Source organism: Mercenaria mercenaria, chromosome 10 (assembly GCF_021730395.1).
Source record: "Mercenaria mercenaria strain notata chromosome 10, MADL_Memer_1, whole genome shotgun sequence".
Taxonomy (NCBI): Eukaryota; Metazoa; Mollusca; class Bivalvia; order Venerida; family Veneridae; genus Mercenaria; species Mercenaria mercenaria.
In genome coordinates, this window is record NC_069370.1 from 18,182,153 (window position 1) to 18,207,242 (window position 25,090).

The 25,090-nt window shown below is 33.9% G+C and overlaps 1 protein-coding gene across 5 annotated transcripts in view; it reads right to left on the reverse strand.

Moving 5' to 3' along the window:
• LOC123560965 (kielin/chordin-like protein) overlaps positions 1-25,090 on the reverse strand; it is a 71,842-nt gene that overhangs the window by 22,455 nt on the left and 24,297 nt on the right. For 4 of the 5 annotated variants that reach the window (XM_053552363.1, XM_053552362.1, XM_053552361.1 and 1 more), the window contains 15 exons: positions 24,665-24,811; positions 23,285-23,398; positions 22,155-22,301; positions 20,753-20,866; positions 19,834-19,980; positions 18,433-18,546; positions 17,514-17,660; positions 16,366-16,479; positions 11,108-11,254; positions 9,134-9,247; positions 8,112-8,258; positions 7,001-7,114; positions 2,813-2,959; positions 1,940-2,053; positions 991-1,107 (listed from right to left, as the gene is read on the reverse strand). In XM_053552363.1, the coding sequence (XP_053408338.1) occupies positions 991-1,107; positions 1,940-2,053; positions 2,813-2,959; positions 7,001-7,114; positions 8,112-8,258; positions 9,134-9,247; positions 11,108-11,254; positions 16,366-16,479; positions 17,514-17,660; positions 18,433-18,546; positions 19,834-19,980; positions 20,753-20,866; positions 22,155-22,301; positions 23,285-23,398; positions 24,665-24,811 (1,944 nt within the window). The remainder of the gene's footprint in view (positions 1-990; positions 1,108-1,939; positions 2,054-2,812; positions 2,960-7,000; positions 7,115-8,111; positions 8,259-9,133; positions 9,248-11,107; positions 11,255-16,365; positions 16,480-17,513; positions 17,661-18,432; positions 18,547-19,833; positions 19,981-20,752; positions 20,867-22,154; positions 22,302-23,284; positions 23,399-24,664; positions 24,812-25,090) is intronic. The other variant, XM_053552364.1, reaches the window with a different exon arrangement.

The following is a 25,090-nucleotide window of genomic DNA, read 5'->3' on the forward strand; positions in this document are numbered from 1 at the left end:
TGATCTGATTTATTCATTTGAATCATTTACATGATATATTGCATTATATTGCGCAATAAACAACAGGTTCCATGTAAAGAAAATGAATCACCTTGTGTCCAATAACGTACAAAAATTATTGTTATCGCTAACTGTAATTACGACAAAGCATTTCAGGCTAATTAGGGATGATTATTCTTCAGAAATACTAGTTAGTTTTAGAGGTTATTCATTTCGATAATTAACAAACTCGTTTTTTTTTAAAAAATCAATTAATCACTCATTTCTGCGCTTTGGCAACATTCGCTATTTTGACATGTCTGCATTATGCGGCTTCCACATTCTTTGATTCCGAAAACAACAGATCTGCTGCTGATGAGTGTTGCAGACTATCCGTTGATCACTATGGCACTACGGCTAATTTGCTTATAAGTACCATAGTGCACCCTTGCGTTTAACAAATAAATAAATAAATAACACACACAAGCATAAATATATTTAACATACTATGGAGATGACTACCATAGTGTATCGACTGTTTTTCATAACATTTTAACATTTACCCCAGCATGTATTATAGTATACCGGTATTTTAGGGATTTTTTTCTTTGTTCAATTGCGAGATAAACCAATTTCCACAAAGACCTGCATTACTGGACTAGGGAAATAGGCAATCCCGTTTTCTGGTACACAAAAGTCATCCCTTCAGCAAAACATTAGCGGTAATAGTGTACAGCGAAAGCGCATCGCTTTACAAACCATATGCTTATTATTGCTGTAAAACGACATTGTAGAAGAATTCCTAATTGATGTAATCAAAATTGTGATTTTCTCATAGATTGCCAATAAGAAAACTTATGTGAGGTCCAAACTTTTCAAATTAGTCTAGCATAAAATCAAGCGCACGACCCTATATTTTTTATTTGCAAGTATTTTTTGATGCTTTGAAAATTAAGGATTTATTAAAATTCTACATTGCAGAGCTACATTAAAGCTCAAATTTACACTTACGACAAGACTTATATGTGCATTTAGCATTTCCGTTTACACAGACACATTCGTTACATTTGTCATTGAACTTTTCACCATCTCTGTACGTATTTCCATTGTAGATGCAATCTTTCTTTGCTGAAAATTTATAACAAAATCTGTAAAAAGATCCTTTGGAAGCAAAGAATGCAACCAAGAAGAATAATAGCAGACTCGGTTTGATTGAATCTGTTCAAGTTCTGCCCTCTTATATGCACCGTAACGTATATTTGTAGGGCATATTTTTAAATTGTCGTATCTCGTAGACAAGAGACTTTTGTGGGTAAAAGCGGAACTCTATTACACATATGTTGAATAGACTCCATGATCCCAAAGAACCAGAAAATATAACAACACTGAACCCAAGTACTACATTTTCAGAACCTTAACTAAAATAACCAAAGGTGTCTATACATTCAACACAAATCCATTACAATGTTAATGCAGTGAATAGATATAACTCAGCTGGATCGAAACAACACTCAAATAAACAGTAATTGCAAATTCTTCAATTATTCAAATTAAAATGAACAGTGTTCACATTATGGTAAATAGAAAAGAATATGCCATTTCTGAAGATGATCGTATTTACCCTATCCTAAACAGTATACAAGGCAGCTATTAAGCGACCCGTTTATCATGCTTATGTTCAACATGAATGAGACAGGAAGGTCTGTCATATACATATATAACTTTTATTTAGAAAGGGTTTCTTTGAGTTAATAATATATTGCAATAGCTGGTTCATATCTGGACAGTGCATTTGCGATTGCTTGCACAGAAAGCAAGGTAAAATAGACTCGGAAGGTTCGGTCTTTTTCGTTTCTGTTAAACAAACATTCTTTCGTAATACCGAACACGCCGAGTCGTGCCGGCATAAACACAACTTCACACTTCACATGCTTAATTGAAAAGAGGCGTTTCCACTTACGACACGCCATTCTTGTACATCCAGCATTTCCATTGATACACCTACACGTATTGCAGTCGTCCATGAAACTCTCACCGTCTAGGTACTCATTACCATTATGAAAACATGACTTCCCTGCAAGGAAAAATACAACTAACTAATCATACGCATGACATATATACAAATCTTGTTTCAAAAACTCTATACAATAAGGACGGACTTCAACGTCTCTCTTGCAAAACGTTTTAAACAATGCTAAACGTTATCAACACTCAAATGTCTCCTCCTGTACCCTTTGCAAAGTAAGTCTAGAGCTTAACTATCATGAAATGATGATTTTCAATAACTTTCTTAGAATCTGAGTAGGGTTTGCAAAAAATTTAGGATAGCTAGGTGGTCTAATTGTTTTGCGTAAGTTTGTCAATCAAGAGGCTCGGAATAAAGGCACTGGGAATTTCCGAGATGCGGTTGAGTGTCTCCCAACTAACTAAGAGGCCATTAATGGTTCTTCCCAGGAAAAGATTGTTTCGCAAGTATCGGGGCTATACATCGTGCATGATAAACGAACAAGACTGTCTGTCTGTTCGCAAAGAGCTAGGCTAAGTTAGCAGGATATGCTTATATCTAATGTACTCGTATTTCTCTTTCCATTCTATGGGCTTTCTCTCGCTCTGTCCTTGTGGTCAGATCGCTCTGTTGTTGATGTTGAAGAGGATGACTCGGCGACATGGGCGACTGCCTTTGTACTACTTAGTCTTTGAACATGGAATGAAAAGGGCACTGTATAGATCTTGTATGATATACGGTTTTTTACTAACTTACAAGTATAAACCAAATTAAAATATTTTCGTAAATATGTGGAACTAATTCAATACTGTTTAACTGCTTACGCACCACCATCTATTGGTTTCATACAAGTTTGACAGAACCCATCGTCGCAGCACTTTTCGTCGGCAGGACAACTGTAGTCAGAGGTGCAGGTGGCTATGCACATGGCGCCACCAGTCCCGATAGGCTTTGGACATCTTCCTGGTTTTCCAGCTTAAAACACAACAGTGAATAGTACACTTTTTGTTTTTCATCATAGGTAATACATTGTAAAATAAATAGGGCCTATTGGTGTAGCAATGTAATATGGAAGTGAAAAATTAAGTTTGGATTTTACATATAGTATCGAAAGATCGTATACTACATTATCATTAAAACACTTCCAATACAGAATTTTTAAGCACACAAGCACTTAAGCGCTGTGTGTAGTTACATGAATTTTTAAGTAATTGGTTGTGCTCATATGCTATAAATAAATACCAAAGTCAATCCATCGGGCAGTTGGCGTCCAATAATAATTATATTATTCATTATCCAAGCCGAAAGTATTTATGGTAAAGCCTAAACTATTTATCATCTAGGTGCGACATGCGAAAAGAATCGTAGCAGGCGATATTAGAGAGTTTGAGATTTCAACCTTCGCCTTCCCCTTCAACGTTTCTTGCGAAGTTAACGCATGAAGTTGAAGTTCGATTAAAATTCCTTGAGATTTAAAACTTTAGAATAAACCTTACTACATTTAATCCGCCCTTTCAATTTATCCGTAATTATGATCGTGTTTTTCGTGCATTGTAAAAATGATAATCATATCAACGTATTTTATTGTTGATGGTGTTCTTGAAAGATGATGCAGTAAATATTTTTCAAACAAAAACATGAAACACCAATTATTACGAACGCGTTTGTCGAAATACTTTGAAATTAAGTTAAATGTATGCGATAAAGCAAGCACAGAAGTCATGACCATAAAATATAAAGGACAGATTCATTCGTCATGCTGTGGACTAGTATTTCATATAGTTTTTCTTAACGTTTTTTTTTTCACTCTGAATTGGTACTTTGTACTTCGAATTCCTTAAAAGACGCGTTTTACTTGTAGACACTCATAAACAATGTACCTGATGAAAATTTAACCTTTTAAAAGATATGTTGATAACATGAGCCAATATACATGTTATGAATACATTTAACAAGCGAGTTGAAACAAACGTAAGATACTCTCGTGATATCATTCGTTTTGGCATCATGACACTCTACATGACTCTGTGTAATGCCAAACTCTCATACAGTACTACAGCACAATATAAGTGTGCCAAGTCACCATGTGTCTAGCGAAACAGTCAAGAAATTTTAGGTGGAGACGGAAATTGTCGCACAAAATAACATGTGGGCATATACATGTATTTGTTTGAATATACTATTTTATAAGTAAAGCATGTGCAGATCCAGGAATTTTGGTTAGGGGGACACCAACTTTAAAGAGGGGGTCATCCATTTCGGGTGTGTGTGTGTGGTGGGGGGGGGGGGGGGGGGGTAGTCACACCGAGTTTAGTTTCAATACCGATTTTCTTTGTAAAATGTAAGAATCAAAGGGGGGCATTGACCGACAATGCCCCTCTGCCAGGCTCTGGGTCCGTGCATGTAAAAAATGGAGTTATCCTTTATGGCTAACAGGAAACTTCTCGTATCATGATATCATAGATCTGAAATTGTCTGATACTTCAAAAGAATTTTCCGACTTACTAGTACCATTTTATGTTAATAATTAAAACGCAACTGTCGTATAAAGTGTCAGACAGAAACGTTTTGTTTTTTATCTGGAAGTGAAAAAAAAATGTTCCACCAAAAGATAATCGCGCGTAATTATTTATTTTCAAGTAAAATGACTGTCCTGCCATGTGCCTCCATCCAGATTTCAGTCTTTGATGCCGAGTATGTGGACAGAGTAGATGAAACAAGACTGAAGTTTTGACTTTCGTGATATCACATCTTCGAACGTTCAAAACTTCTCTTTATACGACAAAAAGGCCCATCTAGTATAATCGATACAATTATGCCGTAGAAGTTAACTTTGGAACAAAATCTCAATGCTTCTCAAAATCAATTGATAACTTCATACTTCCAGGTTCAATTCAATGCATTTAGTCAAAATTATTAGCCATACAAAACTTTATTATTCTAATACTTATTGATAGTGTTTCGCATCAAATTTAGACTAATTATACATATGGATAATCAAATAACTTAATAAGCAGAAATCCTGAAACAAAGCTTTTTATGATAAAGAGAAGTCTTAGGCTTACTTGATATTACATGGAAAACTTTAGTAGCAACGTCTGATATAAATAAAATACACGCATATCGGTGACGTGTTACCCCAAATATATATGAGAGACGTTTAAGGGGAAGGCGAAGGTTGAAATCTCAAACTCTCTACTAATTAGTTAGGAATCTAAACTTGAAACTTGAAAACTTGACATTAAAAAAAAATGGTATCATTGTATTTACGGATAAATGTAAAATACTTTGTTCAAACTTTTTTTGCCGAAATACAATTGTTAGGATAGAGTTATATTTGAACTAATACAAGTACAACAATCCATTGAAATGACCATCTTTGGTACCATATACCTTTTATTGTCTTCAGATAAATTAAAGGGAGAAACAGAATTTCAGATATGTGTATGAGAGATCGTGTCATTTTTCATGCTATTTGAATCCTAAAAAGTACAATTGTTATTAGAGCAGAACCCTTTTATAATGAGCTCATAAGATTTCGTTTGCATTTGCTTTTAACAACATGTACTAAAATTTGAGCAATGTAAAAGGTTTAAGAGAGCTACTACTGAGAGCTAATGACTTCAAAGATTTAAACAATTCACAAAACTGAAAAGAAACATTCAGTGTCTGTGATCATTTATAAACATAATATTTGTTGAACACAGAATGGAATTTGATAAAAAAAAATCAAGACATTTTATCACGTTCAAACTTGAATAAAAGCAAGCAATATTTTAGCGTACCCATTTAAAGTATACATACGAAAGACGTTCAACTTACAATTGAAAAAATAAGAAATTTAACCTTCTGAGAGACTTGCATGGGAATTTCGTAATTTGTGTATTGTATTGCTTGCAGCATTGCATTTTTTTTTCGATTTATGTACTGTGGATAGAGATTAAAAGGCTTTAGGGCTTCTAATCTCTCACATACGAATATGAAACAAGAGGTACATGAGCTCGGATAAGCTGATTACCATATGTGTTATAATAAGGTTACAGTGCAATAGAATAACAGAATTTAGGATATATACAAAACAACGGTCTTCGACGTAGTACCTTATGTTACTGAGTCACACACTCTTATGACCCCTAAATTAAGTTTAGCAACAAAAAGTCAAGGTAAGTAAGGAGTTTATTTCGTTTCGTTTAACCTAGTTTTGTTCTATTATTAGCGAACAAACTGTGAAAAAGTTCTGGGTTCATCAGCTCAACACTACGCAAACTAACAGACAAAAGGTACGTTCCTTGGACTGTATAAAAATAGGTAATGGGAAAATTATGTTTCTGACTAGATTATGTTGTACTTAGATGGAACATTATGTCCATTTTAGGTTGTAAAAAGTCAGAAAAGTGGCAAATATCGTGAGAAATGAAAGATCATTAAGATACATACTTTGGATGAGAGGGCGGGAACGTAGGGGCGGGGGTGTAGGGGCGGGTGTTGCTTTGGATGGAGTATCATTTTAAGTTAATACTGGTATTCGAATAGCGATTAAATGAACTACAATGAACTCTAAATGGTATGCAGAAATATTTGAGCCGCTCCATGAGAAAACCAACATAGTGGGTTTGCGACCAGCATGGATCCGCGCAGTCTGGTCAGGATCGATGTTGTTTGCTTTCAAAGCCCATTGCAATTAGCGAAATCGTTAGCAAACAGCATGGATCCTGACCAGACTGGTTTTATCATGGTGTGGCTCATTTCAATGAAATTTTGAAGTTTTGGGGGAAATTTGCGTAGAATGTTTCCAGAGGATTTGGAGACTTTGTTCAATATATGATATTTTATCAATACACTGCATGTAATCATACATAAACAGTCCATTGTTCTTACCAGAATAAAGAAGAATGAATGCAAAAGTTCCAAAGAACATGTCATTAAACCCGTATAAGAAATACGACATCAGCAATAGTTTGATTAAATATTTGCTGTTTTTGTTTTGTTAAGACCCCACATGAGTATCAAACTTACTGCATGCCATCTGTGTACATGCCGCAATTCCATTTTCACAGTTACACGTGTTGCATTCATCTTTGAAATTAACACCATCTTCATACCTTTTTCCTTTGTGAAAACATGGTTTTCCTACAAAGCAAATTTCTAAATACATATACAGCTGACTTTGGTTAACACTCTTCAAACAAAAAGCTACCCTTCATAGATTAAAGTTTTAAACACTAAGGAGCTTCATGTCCAATCATTTGCTCATACAAGAGTTATTGAAATCTAAACATGATGATGTTGTTATTAATAATCACATTTTACTGTCAAAAATATTCGATCATTAGGAAAGTCAAAAGTTTCGTCATCTTCAGGAATTTAGAATAAATTGGACTTTCAAAGGTTCTTTATGTCTGTATTTTATGTATTATAGCTTGCGACTGTCAGATAGCTTTAAATTTCGTGAAAATACTATTTACAGTCTCTTTTGGAATTCTTAGATATGTCCAAAAAGTACGAAACGAAAAAAGTATCATTTAATGAAGTGTTTTATTTTTCCAACATGTTAAAGTTAGATGCTGCCTATTATTTTCATGACCATTAACAGTGGTAAGTGCAAATTGTAATATTTAATTAAGGACGCTTTATACTTTCCTATTATTTATTTATTTATTTATTTATTTGTTGGGTTTAACGTCACACCGACACAATTTTAGGTCATATGGCAACTTTCCAGCTTTGATGGTGGAGGAAGACCCCAGGTGCCCCTCCGTTCATTATTTTATCACGAGCGGCCACCTGGGGTAGAACCATCGACCTTCCGTAAGCCAGTTGGATAGCTTCAACACATGAAGAATTCAACACCCCTAGTGAGGCTCGAACCCACATTGATGAGGGGCAAGTGATTTAAAGTCAGCGACCTTAACCACTCGGCCACGGAGGCCCCTCTTCCTATTATTGAAATACATACGTACACTAAATGGGTTGTGTTTATGATGGTAGTTTATTTTCGTTCACTCAGGAACTTATGAAACTCACAAAGCTGAAAATAACTTAAAAGTTAACACGAAACACATTTGAAATTACTTAAACACAGACGCTTGTAATTACGTCTCGGCAAAATCTATTAGCACTAACTCACCACCATATGCTGGTTTCATACAAGCTTGACAGTACCCGTTGTTGCAACACTTTTGTCCAGTAGGACACTCGTAGTCAGAGTTGCATTCGTCAACACAAACACTGCCACTACCAACCATAGGTACTGGACAAGTTCCAGGTCTACCAGCTATAATCACAAACAATAATGTGTTTTAATTGTCCTCTAATGAAAATAGTATCAGATTCTAAGGAAACAAAATTATAAGCAAAGAAAAACATGCTATTGTTTTTTACATAAATGGACAAGCATCGCCATTGTTACATTAAATCATGTATAACCGGAGCTCAGAGTGTTCGTTTACAATCTTTCTTTCTTTGCTGAAAAGTTACAACACTGACCCCTTGGAAATTTATAAACATTTATTTACTACATTTCTGAAAATCCTTAACTGAAATTTCAAAATATGTATATACATCCAACACAAATCCATAACAATGTCAATAAAGTGAATAGATATATCTCAGCTGGATCTAAACAAGATGCAGTTAAATGATAATTGCAAATTGTTCAATTATTCAGATTAAAATGAACATTGTATATCTCGTGGTAAATGAATAAGAATATCCGATTTCTGTGGCAACCTAAGCCAGATTCTGTATTAAGCCTATCTATCTAGTATACAAGGCTAGCTTTTTGCAAAACCTAGAGAACGACCCGTTTATTATGCTTTTGTTCAACTTAAGTGAGACTGAAATGTCTTTTAGGGACATATACCAGTATTATGATGGTATATTGTCGTGCAATAACGCAAAAAGGAAGCAACTTTTATTTAGAAAGGGTTCCTTTGTGTTAATATATTCCAATAGCTGATTCTCAGCTTGAAACTGCATTTGCAATTGCTCGCACAAAAAGCAAAGTAAAATTTGCCTCCATTGGATTCGTAAGCTTCGGTCTTTTTCGTTGTTGTTAATCAAACATTCTGTCGTAATACCGAACACGCAGAGACGGGCCGGTAAAAATAAAACTTCACATGCTGAATTGAAAGAGGAGTTTCCACTTACGACACGCCATTCTTGTACATCCAGCATTTCCATTGATACACCTACACGTATTGCAGTCGTCCATAAAACTCTCACCATCTGGATATTCCTTCCCATTATGGAAACATGATTTCCCTGCGAGGAAAAATGCGAATAGAGAAAAGGTAACTCATCATGCGCATGACATATATATGTTTATGGTCATCAACGATTCTTGTTTCAAAACGTCTATACAATAAGATTTAAACGTCTTCCTTGCAAAACGTTTTACACAAAGCTAAACGTAATCAACACTTAAATGAACCCTCCTGCATCCTTTGCAAAGTCTAGAGATTTATTATCATGTCATTATAATTATGAATAAATTCTTCAGAACTTTGTGCGTAGGGTTTGCTAAAACTGTAGGGGATTGACAGGTGGTCTAATGGTATCACATGTGCCTGTCAAACAAGAGGCCGGAGTTCGAATCCTGGTAAGGCACTTGGAATTTCCGAGCCTCCAAACTAACTAAGAGGACATATATGTTTCTTCCCAGGAAAAGACTGCTTCGCAAGTATCGGAGCCAAAGGGTACGGCACATAAACGGATTGGGTTTAATCACCTTTTTATTGTGTCCAAGAGCCATAATTATCAAAAAATACCCATACTATTATGACTACTCCCTAGACAAGGGTTTTTACCTCTCATAAACTATATTTACAACTACTTTCTTTATATGGCCAGGAAAAATATTGTAATCTATTTTCCCATTCAAACTTTGCCTTAGTTAGCTAAATCCACCAAATTTTAAAATTGCATCAACACATATCTTTACCTGTTTTTCAACAGTCAGACGTCGTATCGAACAGTACAAAATGCGAGTCAGTAAAACATTCTGGACCTTGCCCGGACAAATTAACCATTGTTATACGAATTTTTACTTAAAACTACAAAATAACCGACAAAGTTGTATTCGCACAGCGCCAACATCAGCCACAATCCTTGTTACAATCAGATTTGCTTCTAAAATCCCTAACCGTTACTATTTGCTTCGTACGTCACGTATGTATACATAAGCGCTCTGACTGGCTCACTACTTTTACTTGCCCAATCGGCGACTTAATTGTATTATGGTTTTTTTTTCCTGATTCGCAGGATTTGTAATGAAGGCTACTTGAATGAACATTTGACCAAATAAAAATAATGAAGGCAACCTGGGCTTTACAGGAATTTAACTTTGGCAGTTGGTTTATTGTTTTAGTTAAAATTTGTATTGCAATGGTTGCTTTGTCAGCAAAAGGTCCAGAATATCCAATTTACTGACTGCTTTTATCTTGATTCGTTGTTACGCGATGTTGTCAGAGTAATTCGCACTGTGTACTGGTTGATACAATGTCGAATTTTTGAAAAACAGATGAATATATGGAAATGTGTTTAGGCAATTTTTAAGGTTGACAGATTTGAATAACTGAAGGATTGTTAGAATGGAAAAATAGCTGATTATAGTTTTTTTTTTCTGACCATATAAAGGAAGTACTTGTAAACATAGTCTATGAGGCTAGGGAGTTATCATATTAGTAAGTTTTTTTTTATAATCATTTCCCTAGAACAGAAAAATAAGTCATTAAACTCAATCCACTCATGTGCCGGACCTCCTTGATCGGGTCTATACACCGTGCATGTTAAAAGAACAAGACTGTCTGTCTATTCACAAAGAGCTAGGCTAAGTCAGTTGAATAGCCCTGTATCTAATGTATTTCTCTCTGTGTGTTCTAGGGCTTTTCTGTCGCTCTGTTCTTGTGGTCAGATCGTTCTGTAGCTATACTAGTTGAGGATAAATTGGCGACATAGGTGGCTGCCTTTATACTATGTAGTCTTTGAACATGTAATGTAAATGGCGCTATAAAGACCTTGTATGATATGCGTTTTTTTTACTAACTTACAAATATAAACCAATTTAAATATATTTTCACAGATATGCGGAACTATTTCAATATTGTATAACTGCTTACTCACCACTATCTATTGGTTTCATGCAAGTTTGGCAGAACCCATCGTCGCAGCATTTTTCGTCGGCAGGACAACTGTAGTCAGAGATGCAGCTGGCTATGCACATAGCGCCACCAGTCCCGATAGGCTTTGGACATCTTCCTGGTTTTCCAGCTTAAAACACAATAGTGAATAGCACGCTTTTTGTTTATATCACAAAAGAAATCAAGAAGAAAATACTGTCGAAGCATAAAATGCAACCAAGCAATATAACGAGAACCTCGGTTTGACTGAGTCCGTATATGAGAGGTAACGGGAAGTACAATACCCTTCACGCCCACTAGCACCGGCTTAAGCGGAATTTTATTACATAGATATTGAATGGACCCAATGATCCAAAAGGACCAGAAAATATAACACTGAATCAAAGTTTAGGGAGTCTTTTTGAGGCAGCCACAAGACACTTAAAGACTGGTGTTGTGTAAGTTAATAGAATTTGTAAGCAGGTCATTTCGTAGTATAGAAAACAACCAAACAATAGAAAAAAAACGCAAATCACGCTTCAGTTGGCCATGTATTGCCAAATAAAAAACGTACATATTATTCATTATCCAAGCCGAAAATTATTTATGGTAAATTATGTTTATTCATCTTAGTGCAAAATGCGAAGGGATCATATAGAAAAAAAGAATCGTAGCATGTGAGATTAAATAATTGTAAGGTTTCTATTATTACCAATCATACTTTCACATAATGATCATAATATTTACATTAAACAAAAAAGGTATAGGTCGGCCACGTGTTTTGAGCCGTGACTAATTTATGCAGGACAGTTAATTCGCCAAAAAAAGGTAGGAACATATATGTAAAACATAGTAAAGCGGTATAAGTTATCGATTAATGTAAACTAATACATGGCCCAATGGATATGGCTTTGGCTTAAAAAACTTGCTTTTTGAGGTTCGCGCCTTGGTAAATTCACATTTTTTAATCGTTTGTTCCAATAAACACTGCACGAGAAAATTGTGCAGTTCATTGAATTGATATGTAAAATGATGTGTTAGCTAGTCACAAAATTAATACTTGCCTGTTAATCTTAGTGAAGTTGAAATAATTTGACATGAATCAAATTAAAATGAAAGTAGCAAAATATATCAAAGATATAGAAACAATGAAAATAAGTAAGCCAAATATTATTATTAAAATATATAAAAAGAGTTTTCAAAGATTCTTCATTAAAATAAAATAAAATTAATGTATACTAGAGAAAAACTGCGGCTGTAATCAGGGCTTGAACTCGCACCTCTCGGTTTGTAAACATTACGCTCTACATTTGCACCAGCGATATTTATAATCAAGTTGTAATATAATATAATATAATATAATATAATATAATATAATATAATATAATATAATATAAGTTCATGGTAAATAGAAAATGAATATCAACCTATCATGGTAAATAGAAAATACATATCAACCTATTAGATTTTTCAACTAGGTATGGACCGAATATCGATATATACCAATTGAAAAAGTGTATCATTCTGTCACGGCTCAAAGCACGTGGTCGAACTATACCATTGTATTTACGGGTAAATGTAGACTACTTTTTTAAAACTTTTAATTTACGAAATACTATTGTCAGGATAGAGTTATATTTAAACTTGTAAAAGTACAACAGTACAACAGTCCATTTAAGGGGGAATGGTTCTTTGTCAAAGTTTAAGGTTTGCTTATAGTCTAATATACCAAAATAAACTTGAAGATGTTTCCAATTTATATCATTATCTTTTAAAGAGATATACATGCGTATGACGTTACAATGACGTCGCAAACATGACCCGCGCCTTTTACGTCCGTGAAAGGTAGCGCTAAATTTGTATAAAACTCGATACTACAAACGTTTGGTGGCGCCAATGCATTAAATTATATATCAAACGACAGAATAACGTAATTCCAAAGTGATCCATACCATGAAAAGGTATTTTCTATCTGAATTTTTGAAGGAGGTGCAAAAACAAACTTTTGTTTGTTTAAGAAATTTCCAGAAGAAAATCGCTTCTGATCAATTTTGTAAAAAAAATGACCCGTGGAATTTTTGCCAAATTGTTACAATTGTATATGTGAAAAACCATTATATTATTAATATTTGAGCCAAATTGACAAAAAAAGTCACGAAAACGTTTTTATAGTATAACCATTTGAATTTGACCACTGCAGCGTCGATAAATGACAAATAAACATTATGTTACGTTACATTTGTTTATCTTTAAATGGATTGTCATGATTCGACATGGAAACTTATAAACAAGCTATTATGGGGACGGGGGCATGGGGCGGGTGTTGCTTTGGATGGAGTAGCATACTAGTACCAAGTAAATACTGATATTCGAATAGCCACCAAAGAACTACAGTGAACTCCAAATGATATATAGAACTATTGTAATAAAACTTCGACTTTTGGGGAAAATTTGTGTAGTCTGTATGTTGCCAGAAAACTTGGAGATTTTGCTTAATATATGATATTTTGTTAATACACTGCATGTTATCATACATAAACAGTCCATTGTTCTTACCAGAATAAAGTAGAAGAATATAAAAGTTCCAAAGAACATGCCATTAAATCTTATAAGAAATACAACATCGGCAATAATTTGATTTAATGTTTGAAGCTTTGTTAAACGCAGATCCCACACAAGCAATTCATCATATTAAGGGGACGCATATTGCTACATTCACAGTTCATACAGAAATGCGGAAGGGGTGCATATTCAAGAAATCGGTGGTGGGAAAATAAAAAACATATTCCTAAACCGATATAATACTGATGGACACCTGTAATATTCAGTACTTTGTGGATAAGGATGCGGTACTATGAATGTAATAGGAAAACAGAGGTCTTTGTGAAAGTACATTCAACACAAAATATTAAGCTTTTGTATAAGGAAAAAACAGGTTTTTTACAATAACAGTGTTCCAAATAATGTTAAGGGATGAAATTTCTTTCTAACACACCAGGTTTTCTTAAGCATGTAAAAATTTAACGCCACGTTATTTCAGCTCGGGATGGACGCCATATTTCTCATTGATAAAAAATGTAAACAAAGAAATCAGAGTGGGATTAGCATTGCAATGGCATAACATGACATTCTACACAATGAATAACTTAGATCAGATATCTAAGATGCTACACAGGTCAGGCGGGTTAAATGCATAATGTCGATCACTTGAAATTCATCTTGAAAAGTTGATTAATTTTAGTTTATTTACATGGTTTTTAATTTTCCCACGACTTCTCGGCGATTCACTGCAAATGTATTACTGCGCCGGACGAAAGGTAACTCTAATAAACAACGGGAGACAACTTAGGTGTTAGCACGTGTACGATTAAAAAAAAAAAACATGCCGATGATTATAATTTCTTATCAAATAATGAATCCTATTCAGATATTCGTCTTTAATATTAGAAAATTATGAATTTCTGTGGACATTTATCAAAAAATATTACTTACAGTGGACTACTTTGCGCATCAAACTAGTTTCCGCTTCAGTTGTGAGGCACTTCTGTTATACTTTTTGACAACAATAACAAAACACAAAATGAATCAATAAAGTCACTTATAAACCGATTGCTACTTAAATCAGTGTAAGTATATTGTTGTTACAACATTATACATGTTCGTTACGTTATGAGATAAAGTTTATCTTGAACAGCATAATCCATTAATTACGTTTAGATGATATTGCATTTACAACTTATTTGACCCCGTTTTTTACGTGAATGACAGCATTCTCGTGCAACTCGTGCAAACAGAGTTATGAAAAGTATGGTGGAGAATTCAAGGACAAATTATAAATGACATTAAAGTGAGGATAACTGTATATTCGTCCAGTTTTGATCATTGACATTCCTGCTGTGTATTAGTAAGTTTTGTGAACAAGATTAGAAAGTTACTTTTGCACATATACACATTGATTGGACCTCTCAACCAAATTCCATACCTTATTTTAGGGATTTTTAAGACAATACATTTTCAAAAGTTTGTTGAATGTGTTTTGATATTTAAGTGCATTGTAGTTCATGAATACCAAGTTAAAAATTAATAATGGCAACATTTCTAGGCCCTTATTGTAAGCCACTAGACTTCTGTAACGATAAATGTTTAATGTATTAAGGGGAATATACTCTTTAAGTTTTGGAATGTGGCATTCCTTTACCACCGTATCTTTTCTTATGCACTACTTTGTAAACAAACTAAATAATGTGTTTTAGCTTACATATGCGAAATGAAAAGCAAGACAGTGAACTTATTTCACATTCTTTCCTTGAATTAGAATCTGTAGGACATTGATAAATGTTTGGACAAGGTGAAGCACTATTACTTTCACCAAAAAAAAAGTATTAATTGTTGACTTTGAATGTACACAACAAGTCTTATGTAATTCAACAATAACTTTCTTGTTTCAGTTTTTCTCATTTTTATTTTAGTGAGCAATCCTTTGTGTACTTAACAGTTGAAACAGTATCCATTTCATGTACCAAAATCTTGTACTTTTTTGCAGGTAAATTTTATCATACCCCATCCACTTTTTTCTAATTTCAAAGTATGCGTCCCCTTAATGGATTGCGATAATTTTATTTTAACGGTACTTGGTAAAATCCAAAAACAGGTAAAGCAGGTGTTTTATCCTATAAGTGGTGTTCATTTGTATATTTTAGTATTCTTAACTCTAAATACGAGGCGTTAATCCATAACAGATTTGTAGTCAAGTGGATAGTGTGTTGGACCTCTATTGTTTTTATGTTTGTATGGTGTAGGTTCGAGCCGTTCTTTCTTAAAATGGTTTTACTTATTCTATTTTTGTAGGTTTTTTTTATATCGTCTTTTGTATTTTGTTTTTCTTTCGTTCTTGCAAGAGTTTTCTTTATTCATGTTAATAGATTTAATGATTCTTCTAATATGAGATCCTCTGAAAAATCAATAAGTACTCAGTATAAGTGCACGAGTAAATCATAATACAAATAGTTTTACCTGTATTCTTCTCCAGGTAAAAACATGTTAGAAAATTAAAAAAAGGAGCTCGTCGTGTATTCGAAGCAGCACCGTAAGCTTACAAACCATACGTGTTAACCACTAGACCACACCGCTACTTATATCGGTTTTGCGATATGTAAGATATTTGTCATGTAATGTGTCCACCTGATTCCCTATTTCATTGTTATGGGTTGATCCGGTATTAGTAAATAAAGGCCACAGTTATCGCGTTTTGTTAATACTTACTGCATGCCATCTGTGTACATGCCGCAATTCCATTTTCACAGTTACACGTGTTGCATTCATCTTTGAAACTAACTCCATCTTCATACCTTTGTCCTTTGTGAAAACATGGTTTTCCTACAAAGCAAATTTCCAAATATACTGACTAAATATGCTAACACTCTTCACATAGAAGCTACCATTCATAGATTAAAGTTTTAAGAACTGAGGAACTTAATGTCCAATCATTTGCTCATACAAGAGTGATTGTAATCTTAACATGATGATTTTGTAATTAATAATCACATTTTACTTCAAAAATATTCGGTAAGCAGGGAAGTCAGTAGTTTCGTCATCTTTATGAATTTAGAATAAATTGGATTTTCAAAGGTTAATCATTTTAGCTTTCGACTGTCAGATATCTTTAAATTACCTGAAAATACTATTTACATTTCTTTTGGAATACTTAAATATATCCAGAAAGTATCATTTTATTAAGTGTTTTATTTTCCAACATGTAAAAGTTAGATGCTGCCTATTTTTCATAACCATTAACAGTGGTAATTAAGTGCAAACTGTAATATTTAATTAAGGACGCTTTCTACCATGCCAAAATAAATTGTTAATACAATTCAATGTATGTTTGTAACTCAACAAAACTGTTCGTAGCAACTGGGTCTAGGTTTCAATCAAATTTGGAATTTCTAAGAAAAGTGTATGTTCTCAGTAGGTTTTATTTGATTGAAATACAATTATGTGTTACTCCTAATACAAATTTGGAACGCTTATATCAATGTGCTCAAAATAACTACAACTTCTTTAGAAGTTGAATTTTAAAATAGTTTTTTCTTCCACATCTATTACCCATTGTTAATATTTTTTATTCCTGATTAAGTTATAGACTTTATTTGATTTACTTTGTAATGTCGAATAATCCCATTTCATAATAAACATCAATTCTAACACATCTACTTTCATAAGTAATAAGATCTGTAAAAAATCCTTTATAAGTAAAGAATGCAACAAAGAAGAATAATACCACACTCAGTTTGATTGACTTTGTTCATGAGAGGTAATGAAATATTGCAGAAATTAAAGTAGATCATTACAAATTACTTTGACGAAATATATTATGACTAGACAGTGAACAATATGTATCTTTACTAACTCACCCCCATCAATTGGTTTCATACAAGTTTGGCCACACCCGTTGCTGCAACACTTTTCACCAGTCGGACAATCGTAGTCAGAGCTACATGAATCAACGCAAATACCAACAACACCTCCGACAGGCTTCGGGCACCTTCCTGGTGTGCCAGCTTTAAATACAATCATATATGAGATTATGTAAGAAAACAGTCTTACATTAGTCAGTACAAAACAAACTAATACCTAGTAACCATTTAGTAGACCCTTGTGAGGTTTCTGAATGACTGTTTGATATAACTTTGTCCATTGAGAAGGTTTGTTACAGTGTTTGCATTTAGCTTTCAGTTAAAAGACACATCTACCATTTGTTTGAAAACAGGAGAAAATCTTTTAAATTGTTTCTGTATTGTATTTCCTATATTGATTAAATCAATATGTTAAAAATGTCACTTTTATCTTGTATGAATTTCATATATTGCACTTGAAATATGATCATAGCACCATTCTTCTAGGTACTTATATAATCTTATTGTCACGGTATAGAACTTGAATATTAAAACGGGGAGAAAATGTGTACGCGGCCGAATAGCTCAGTCGGTAGATCATCGGAACGGTATTCCGAGGCCCAGGGTTCGAGTCCCGGTCTGGCTGCACATTTTCTCACCCTGTGACATTATCATGACCCGTTTGAGGGGGGATTCTACTTTGAAAAGTTAAATGAAGGGAGCGGTCGTCTAGTGGTAAAGGTGCAGGTCGCTCAACCCGGGGATCTTGGACTTCAGCCGTACTTGGGTGGCGACCACATCTTCTTGCATGATGATAGTACAGTTTTTTCTTCCAAGAAACGTATCTTGTGTTTTCAATCCATTGACAGGTATATTTTTTTAGTTTTGTTATAGTACCGTTATTTTAAGTTTCTCCTTTGACTTTTAACTAACTTACGGCATGCCATTCGTGTACATCCGGCTACTCCATTGTTACAGTTACACCTATTACATTCATCCATAAATGTTTCGCCATCTTGATATGTTTTCCCTTTATGCACACATTGTCCTCCTTCATGGAAGAAATAAAAACAATGTAATGTTTACTAATAAACTCTTCATGTAAATGTTAAGTGTTCCTATATTGTTTGTTTAGTCTACATATTTTGTGTGCATTTCGTGTCTGTTTTCCCCAGTTTCGTCTTATATTTGTATCCATAGTAACGACAAAATGTTGTATTGCATTATCTTTTCGCCGGCTCATTTGACTTGTTTTCTTGTTTTGTCGCCTCTTTCACAAACAAACATAAAGAGAAATGCAGCACATGCGAACAGAAATCGATATTTTAAGTGCATATTAAATAGACGTCCCTATAAATTTCGACCTGTCGTTTCGGCACGGGCTAGAGAATGAAACCACCATAATGTAATGGAAGACATCAATATATCATCATGTTGATACGGATGAGGACAAAAACATCATAATGAAAATACAGGAATATCGATCTGTCACGGAAATTTTGTTTCTATTCGTTACTTCAGAGTTTACAAAACAATACAATTAGGATAAACAAATTTATTAACCATTTCTTAAAACTACGCAAAGTAAGTTTTCTAAAGCGGAAATATGATATCTTAAAACAGATCTATGTAGATATACATTTGTAAAAATATGGAAAAAGTCTGACGATCAAACGTAAGATAAAAGCTATACAGTTTCTTATATTATACCTGTGAAAAAATAAGTTTTGTGCAGAGTGATGTCGCCATAATGTCCGTATCAAATATGACACTGATGCCAAAATAAATTGTTAATACAATTCAATGTATGTTTGTAATTCAACAAAAATGTTCGTAGCAACTGGGTCTAGGTTTCAATTAAATTTGGAATTTCTAAGAAAAATGTATGTTCTCAGTAAGTTTTATTTGATTAAGATATAATTATGTGTTACTCCTAATACAAATTTGGAACGCTTATATCAGTGTGCTCAAAATAACTACAACTTCTTTAGAAGTTGAATTTTAAAATAATTTTTTCCACATATATTACCCATTGTTAATATTTTTTCCTGATTAAGTTATAGACTTTATTTAATTTACTTTGTAATGTCGAATAATCCCATTCAATAATAAACATCAATTCTAACACATCTACTTTCATAAGTAATATGATCTGTAAAAAATCCTTTATAAGTAAAGAATGCAACAAAGAAGAATAATAGCACAGTAACTCAGTTTGATTGAGTTTGTTCATGAGAGGTAATGAAATATTGCAGAAATTAAAGTAGATCATTATAAATTACTTTGACGAAATATATTATGACTAGACAGTGAACAATATATATCTTTACTAACTCACCCCCATCAATTGGTTTCATACAAGTTTGGCCACACCCGTTGCTGCAACACTTTTCACCAGTCGGACAATCGTAGTCAGAGCTACATGAATCAACGCAAATACCAACAACACCTCCGACAGGCTTCGGGCACCTTCCTGGTGTGCCAGCTTTAAATACAATCATATATGAGATTATGTAAGAAAACAGTCTTACATTAGTCAGTACAAAACAAACTAATACCTAGTAACCATTTAGTAGACCCTTGTGAGGTTTCTGAATGACTGTTTGATATAACTTTGTCCATTGAGAAGGTTTGTTACAGTGTTTGCATTTAGCTTTCAGTTAAAAGATACACCTACCATTTGTTTGAAAACAGGAGAAAATCTTTTAAATTGTTTCTGTATTGTATTTCCTATATTGATTAAATCAATATGTTAAAAATGTCACTTTTATCTTGTATGAATTTCATATATTGCACTTGAAATATGATCATAGCACCATTCTTCTAGGTACTTATATAATCTTATTGTCACGGTATAGAACTTGAATATTAAAACGGGGAGAAAATGTGTACGCGGCCGAATAGCTCAGTCGGTAGATCATCGGAACGGTATTCCGAGGCCCAGGGTTCGAGTCCCGGTCTGGCTGCACATTTTCTCACCCTGTGACATTATCATGACCCGTTTGAGGGGGGATTCTACTTTGAAAAGTTAAATGAAGGGAGCGGTCGTCTAGTGGTAAAGGTGTAGGTCGCTCAACCCGGGGATCTTGGACTTCAGCCGTACTTGGGTGGCGACCACATCTTCTTGCATGATGATAGTACAGTTTTTTCTTCCAAGAAACGTATCTTGTGTTTTCAATCCATTGACAGGTATATTTTTTTAGTTTTGTTATAGTACCGTTATTTTAAGTTTCTCCTTTGACTTTTAACTAACTTACGGCATGCCATTCGTGTACATCCGGCTACTCCATTGTTACAGTTACACCTATTACATTCATCCATAAAAGTTTCGCCATCTTGATATGTTTTTCCTTTATGCACACATTGTCCTCCTTCATGGAAGAAATAAAAACAAAGTAATGTTTACTAATAAACTCTTCATGTAAATGTTAAGTGTTCCTATATTTGTTTGTTTTGTCTACATATTTTGTGTGCATTTCGTGTCTGTTTTCCCCAGTTTCGTCTTATATTTGTATCCATAGTAACACCAAAATGTTGTATTGCATTATCTTTTCGCCGGCTCATTTGACTTGTTTTCTTGTTTTGTCGCCTCTTTCACAAACAAACATAAAGAGAAATGCAGCACATGCGAACAGAAATCGATATTTTAAGTGCATATTAAATAGACGTCCCTATAAATTTCGACCTGTCGTTTCGGCACGGGCTAGAGAATGAAACCACCATAATGTAATGGAAGACATCAATATATCATCATGTTGATACGGATGAGGACAAAAACATCATAATGAAAATACAGGAATATCGATCTGTCACGGAAATTTTGTTTCCATTCGTTACTTCAGAGTTTACAAAACCATACAATTAGGATAAACAAATGTATTAACCATTTCTTAAAACCACGCAAAGTAAGTTTTCTAAAGCGGAAATATGATATCTTAAAACAGATCTATGTAGATATACATTTGTAAAAATGTGGAAAAAGTCTGACGATCAAACGTAAGATAAAAGCTATACAGTTTCTTATATCATACCTGTGAAAAAATAAGTTTTGTGCAGAGTGATGTCGCCATAATGTCCGTATCAAATATGACACTGATGCCAAAATAAATTGTTAATACAATTCAATGTATGTTTGTAATTCAACAAAAATGTTCGTAGCAACTGGGTCTAGATTTCAATTAAATTTGGAATTTCTAAGAAAAATGTATGTTCTCAGTAAGTTTTATTTGATTGAAATACAATTATGTGTTACTCCTAATACAAATTTGGAACGCTTTTATCAGTGTGCTCAAAATAACTACAACTTCTTTAGAAGTTGAATTTTAAAATAATTTTTTCCACATATATTACCCATTGTTAATATTTTTTCCTGATTAAGTTATAGACTTTATTTGATTTACTTTGTAATGCCGAATAATCCCATTCAATAATAAACATCAATTCTAACACATCTACTTTCATAAGTAATAAGATCTGTAAAAAATCCTTTATAAGTAAAGAATGCAACCAAGAAGAATAATAGCACAGTCACTCAGTTTGATTGAGTTTGTTCATGAGAGGTAATGAAATATTGCAGAAATTAAAGCAGATCATTATAAATTACTTTGACGAAATATATTATGACTAGACAGTGAACAATATATATCTTTACTAACTCACCCCCATCAATTGGTTTCATACAAGTTTGGCCACACCCGTTGCTGCAACACTTTTCACCAGTCGGACAATCGTAGTCAGAGCTACATGAATCAACGCAAATACCAACAACACCTCCGACAGGCTTCGGGCACCTTCCTGGTGTGCCAGCTTTAAATACAATCATATATGAGATTATGTAAGAAAACAGTCTTACATCAGTCAGTACAAAACAAACTAATACCTAGTAACCATTTAGTAGACCCTTGTGAGGTTTCTGAATGACTGTTTGATATAACTTTGTCCATTGAGAAGGTTTGTTACAGTGTTTGCATTTAGCTTTCAGTTAAAAGACACATCTACCATTTGTTTGAAAACAGGAGAAAATCTTTTAAATTGTTTCTGTATTGTATTTCCTATATTGATTAAATCAATATGTTAAAAATGTCACTTTAATCTTGTATGAATTTCATATATTGCACTTGAAATATGATCATAGCACCATTCTTCTAGGTACTTATGTAATCTTATTGTCACGGTATAGAACTTGAATATTAAAACGGGGAGAAAATGTGTACGCGGCCGAATAGCTCAGTCGGTAGAGCATCGGAACGGTATTCCGAGGCCCCGGGTTCGAGTCCCGGTCTGGCTGCACATTTTCTCACCCTGTGACATTATCATGACCCGTCCGAGGGGGGATTCAACTTTAAAAAGTTAAATGAAGGGAGCGGTCGTCTAGTGGTAAATAAAATCTGGAAAGTAGATCCCTCGGAAGCACCGAAAACAAAGCAAACAGTGAAAATTGCAGACTCGGTTTGATTGAGTCTGTTCATGAGCAGTAATGAAAAATGCAACACTGCCCACGCCCCCTAGCACCGGCTTAAGCAGTATTCAATCTTCAAATCGAAATGAGTTGAAATCAATGATCCCGAAGGACCAGAAAATATAACAACACTGAGATGAAGTCGGGGCACCCGGGGATCTTGGACTTCAGCCTTACTTGGGTGGCGACCACATCTTCTTGCATGATGATAGTACAGTTTTTTCTTCCAAGAAACGTATCTTGTGTTTTCAATCCATTGACAGGTATATTTTTTTAGTTTTGTTATAGTACCGTTATTTTAAGTTTCTCCTTTGACTTTTAACTAACTTACGGCATGCCATTCGTGTACATCCGGCTACTCCATTGTTACAGTTACACGTATTACATTCATCCATAAAAGTTTCGCCATCTTGATATGTTTTTCCTTTATGCACACATTGTCCTCCTTCATGGAAGAAACAAAAACAATGTAATGTTTACTAATAAACTCTTCATGTAAATGTTAAGTGTTCCTATATTTGTTTGTTTTGTCTACATATTTTGTGTGCATTTCGTGTCTGTTTTCCCCAGTTTCGTCTTATATTGTATCCATAGTAACGACAAATGTTGTATTGCATTATCTTTTCGCCGGCTCATTGACTTGTTTTCTTGTTTTGTCGCCTCTTTCACAAACAACATAAAGAGAAATGCAGCACATGCGAACAGAAATCGATATTTTAAGTGCATATTAAATAGACGTCCTATAAATTTCGACCTGTCGTTTCGCACGGGCTAGAGAATGAAACCACCATAATGTAATGGAGACATCAATATATCATCATGTTGATACGGATGAGGACAAAAACATCATAATGAAAATACAGAATATCGATCTGTCACGGAAATTTTGTTTCCATTCGTTACTCAAGTTTACAAAACCATACAATTAGGATAACAATGTATTAACCATTTCTTAAACACGCAAAGTAAGTTTTCTAAAGCGGAAATATGATATCTTAAAACAGATCTATGTAGATATACATTTGTAAAAATGTGGAAAAATTCTGACGACAAACGTAGATAAAAGCTATACAGTTTCTTATATTATACCTGTGAAAAATAAGTTTGTGCAGAGTGATGTCGCCATAATGTCCGTATCAAATATGACACTGATGCCAAAATAAATTGTTAATACAATTCAATGTATGTTTGTAATTCAACAAAAATGTTCGTAGCAACTGGGTCTAGGTTTCAATTAAATTTGGAATTTCTAAGAAAAATGTATGTTCTCAGGAGGTTTTATTTGATTGAATAACAATTATGTGTTACTCCTAATACAAATTTGGAACGCTTATATCAGTGTGCTCAAAATAACTACAACTTCTTTAGAAGTTGAATTTTAAAATATTTTTTTCCACATATATTACCCATTATTAATATTTTTTCCTGATTAAGTTATAGACTTTATTTGATTTTCTTTGTAATGTCGAATAATCCCATTCAATAATAGACATCAATTCTAACACATCTACTTTCATAAGTAATAAGATCTGTAAAAAATCCTTTATAAGTAAAGAATGCAACAAAGAAGAATAATACCACACTCAGTTTGATTGAGTTTGTTCATGAGAGGTAATGAAATATTGCAGAAATTAAAGTAGATCATTATAAATTACTTTGACGAAATATATTATGACTAGACAGTGAACAATATATATCTTTACTAACTCACCCCCATCAATTGGTTTCATACAAGTTTGGCCACACCCGTTGCTGCAACACTTTTCACCAGTCGGACAATCGTAGTCAGAGCTACATGAATCAACGCAAATACCAACAACACCTCCGACAGGCTTCGGGCACCTTCCTGGTGTGCCAGCTTTAAATACAATCATATATGAGATTATGTAAGAAAACAGTCTTACATTAGTCAGTACAAAACAAACTAATACCTAGTAACCATTTAGTAGACCCTTGTGAGGTTTCTGAATGACTGTTTGATATAACTTTGTCCATTGAGAAGGTTTGTTATAGTGTCTGCATTTAGCTTTCAATTGGGAGTAAAGTAAAAGATACGTCTACCATTTGTTTGAAAACAGGAGAAAATCTTTTAAATTGTTTCTGTATTGTATTTCCTATATTGATTAAATCAATATGT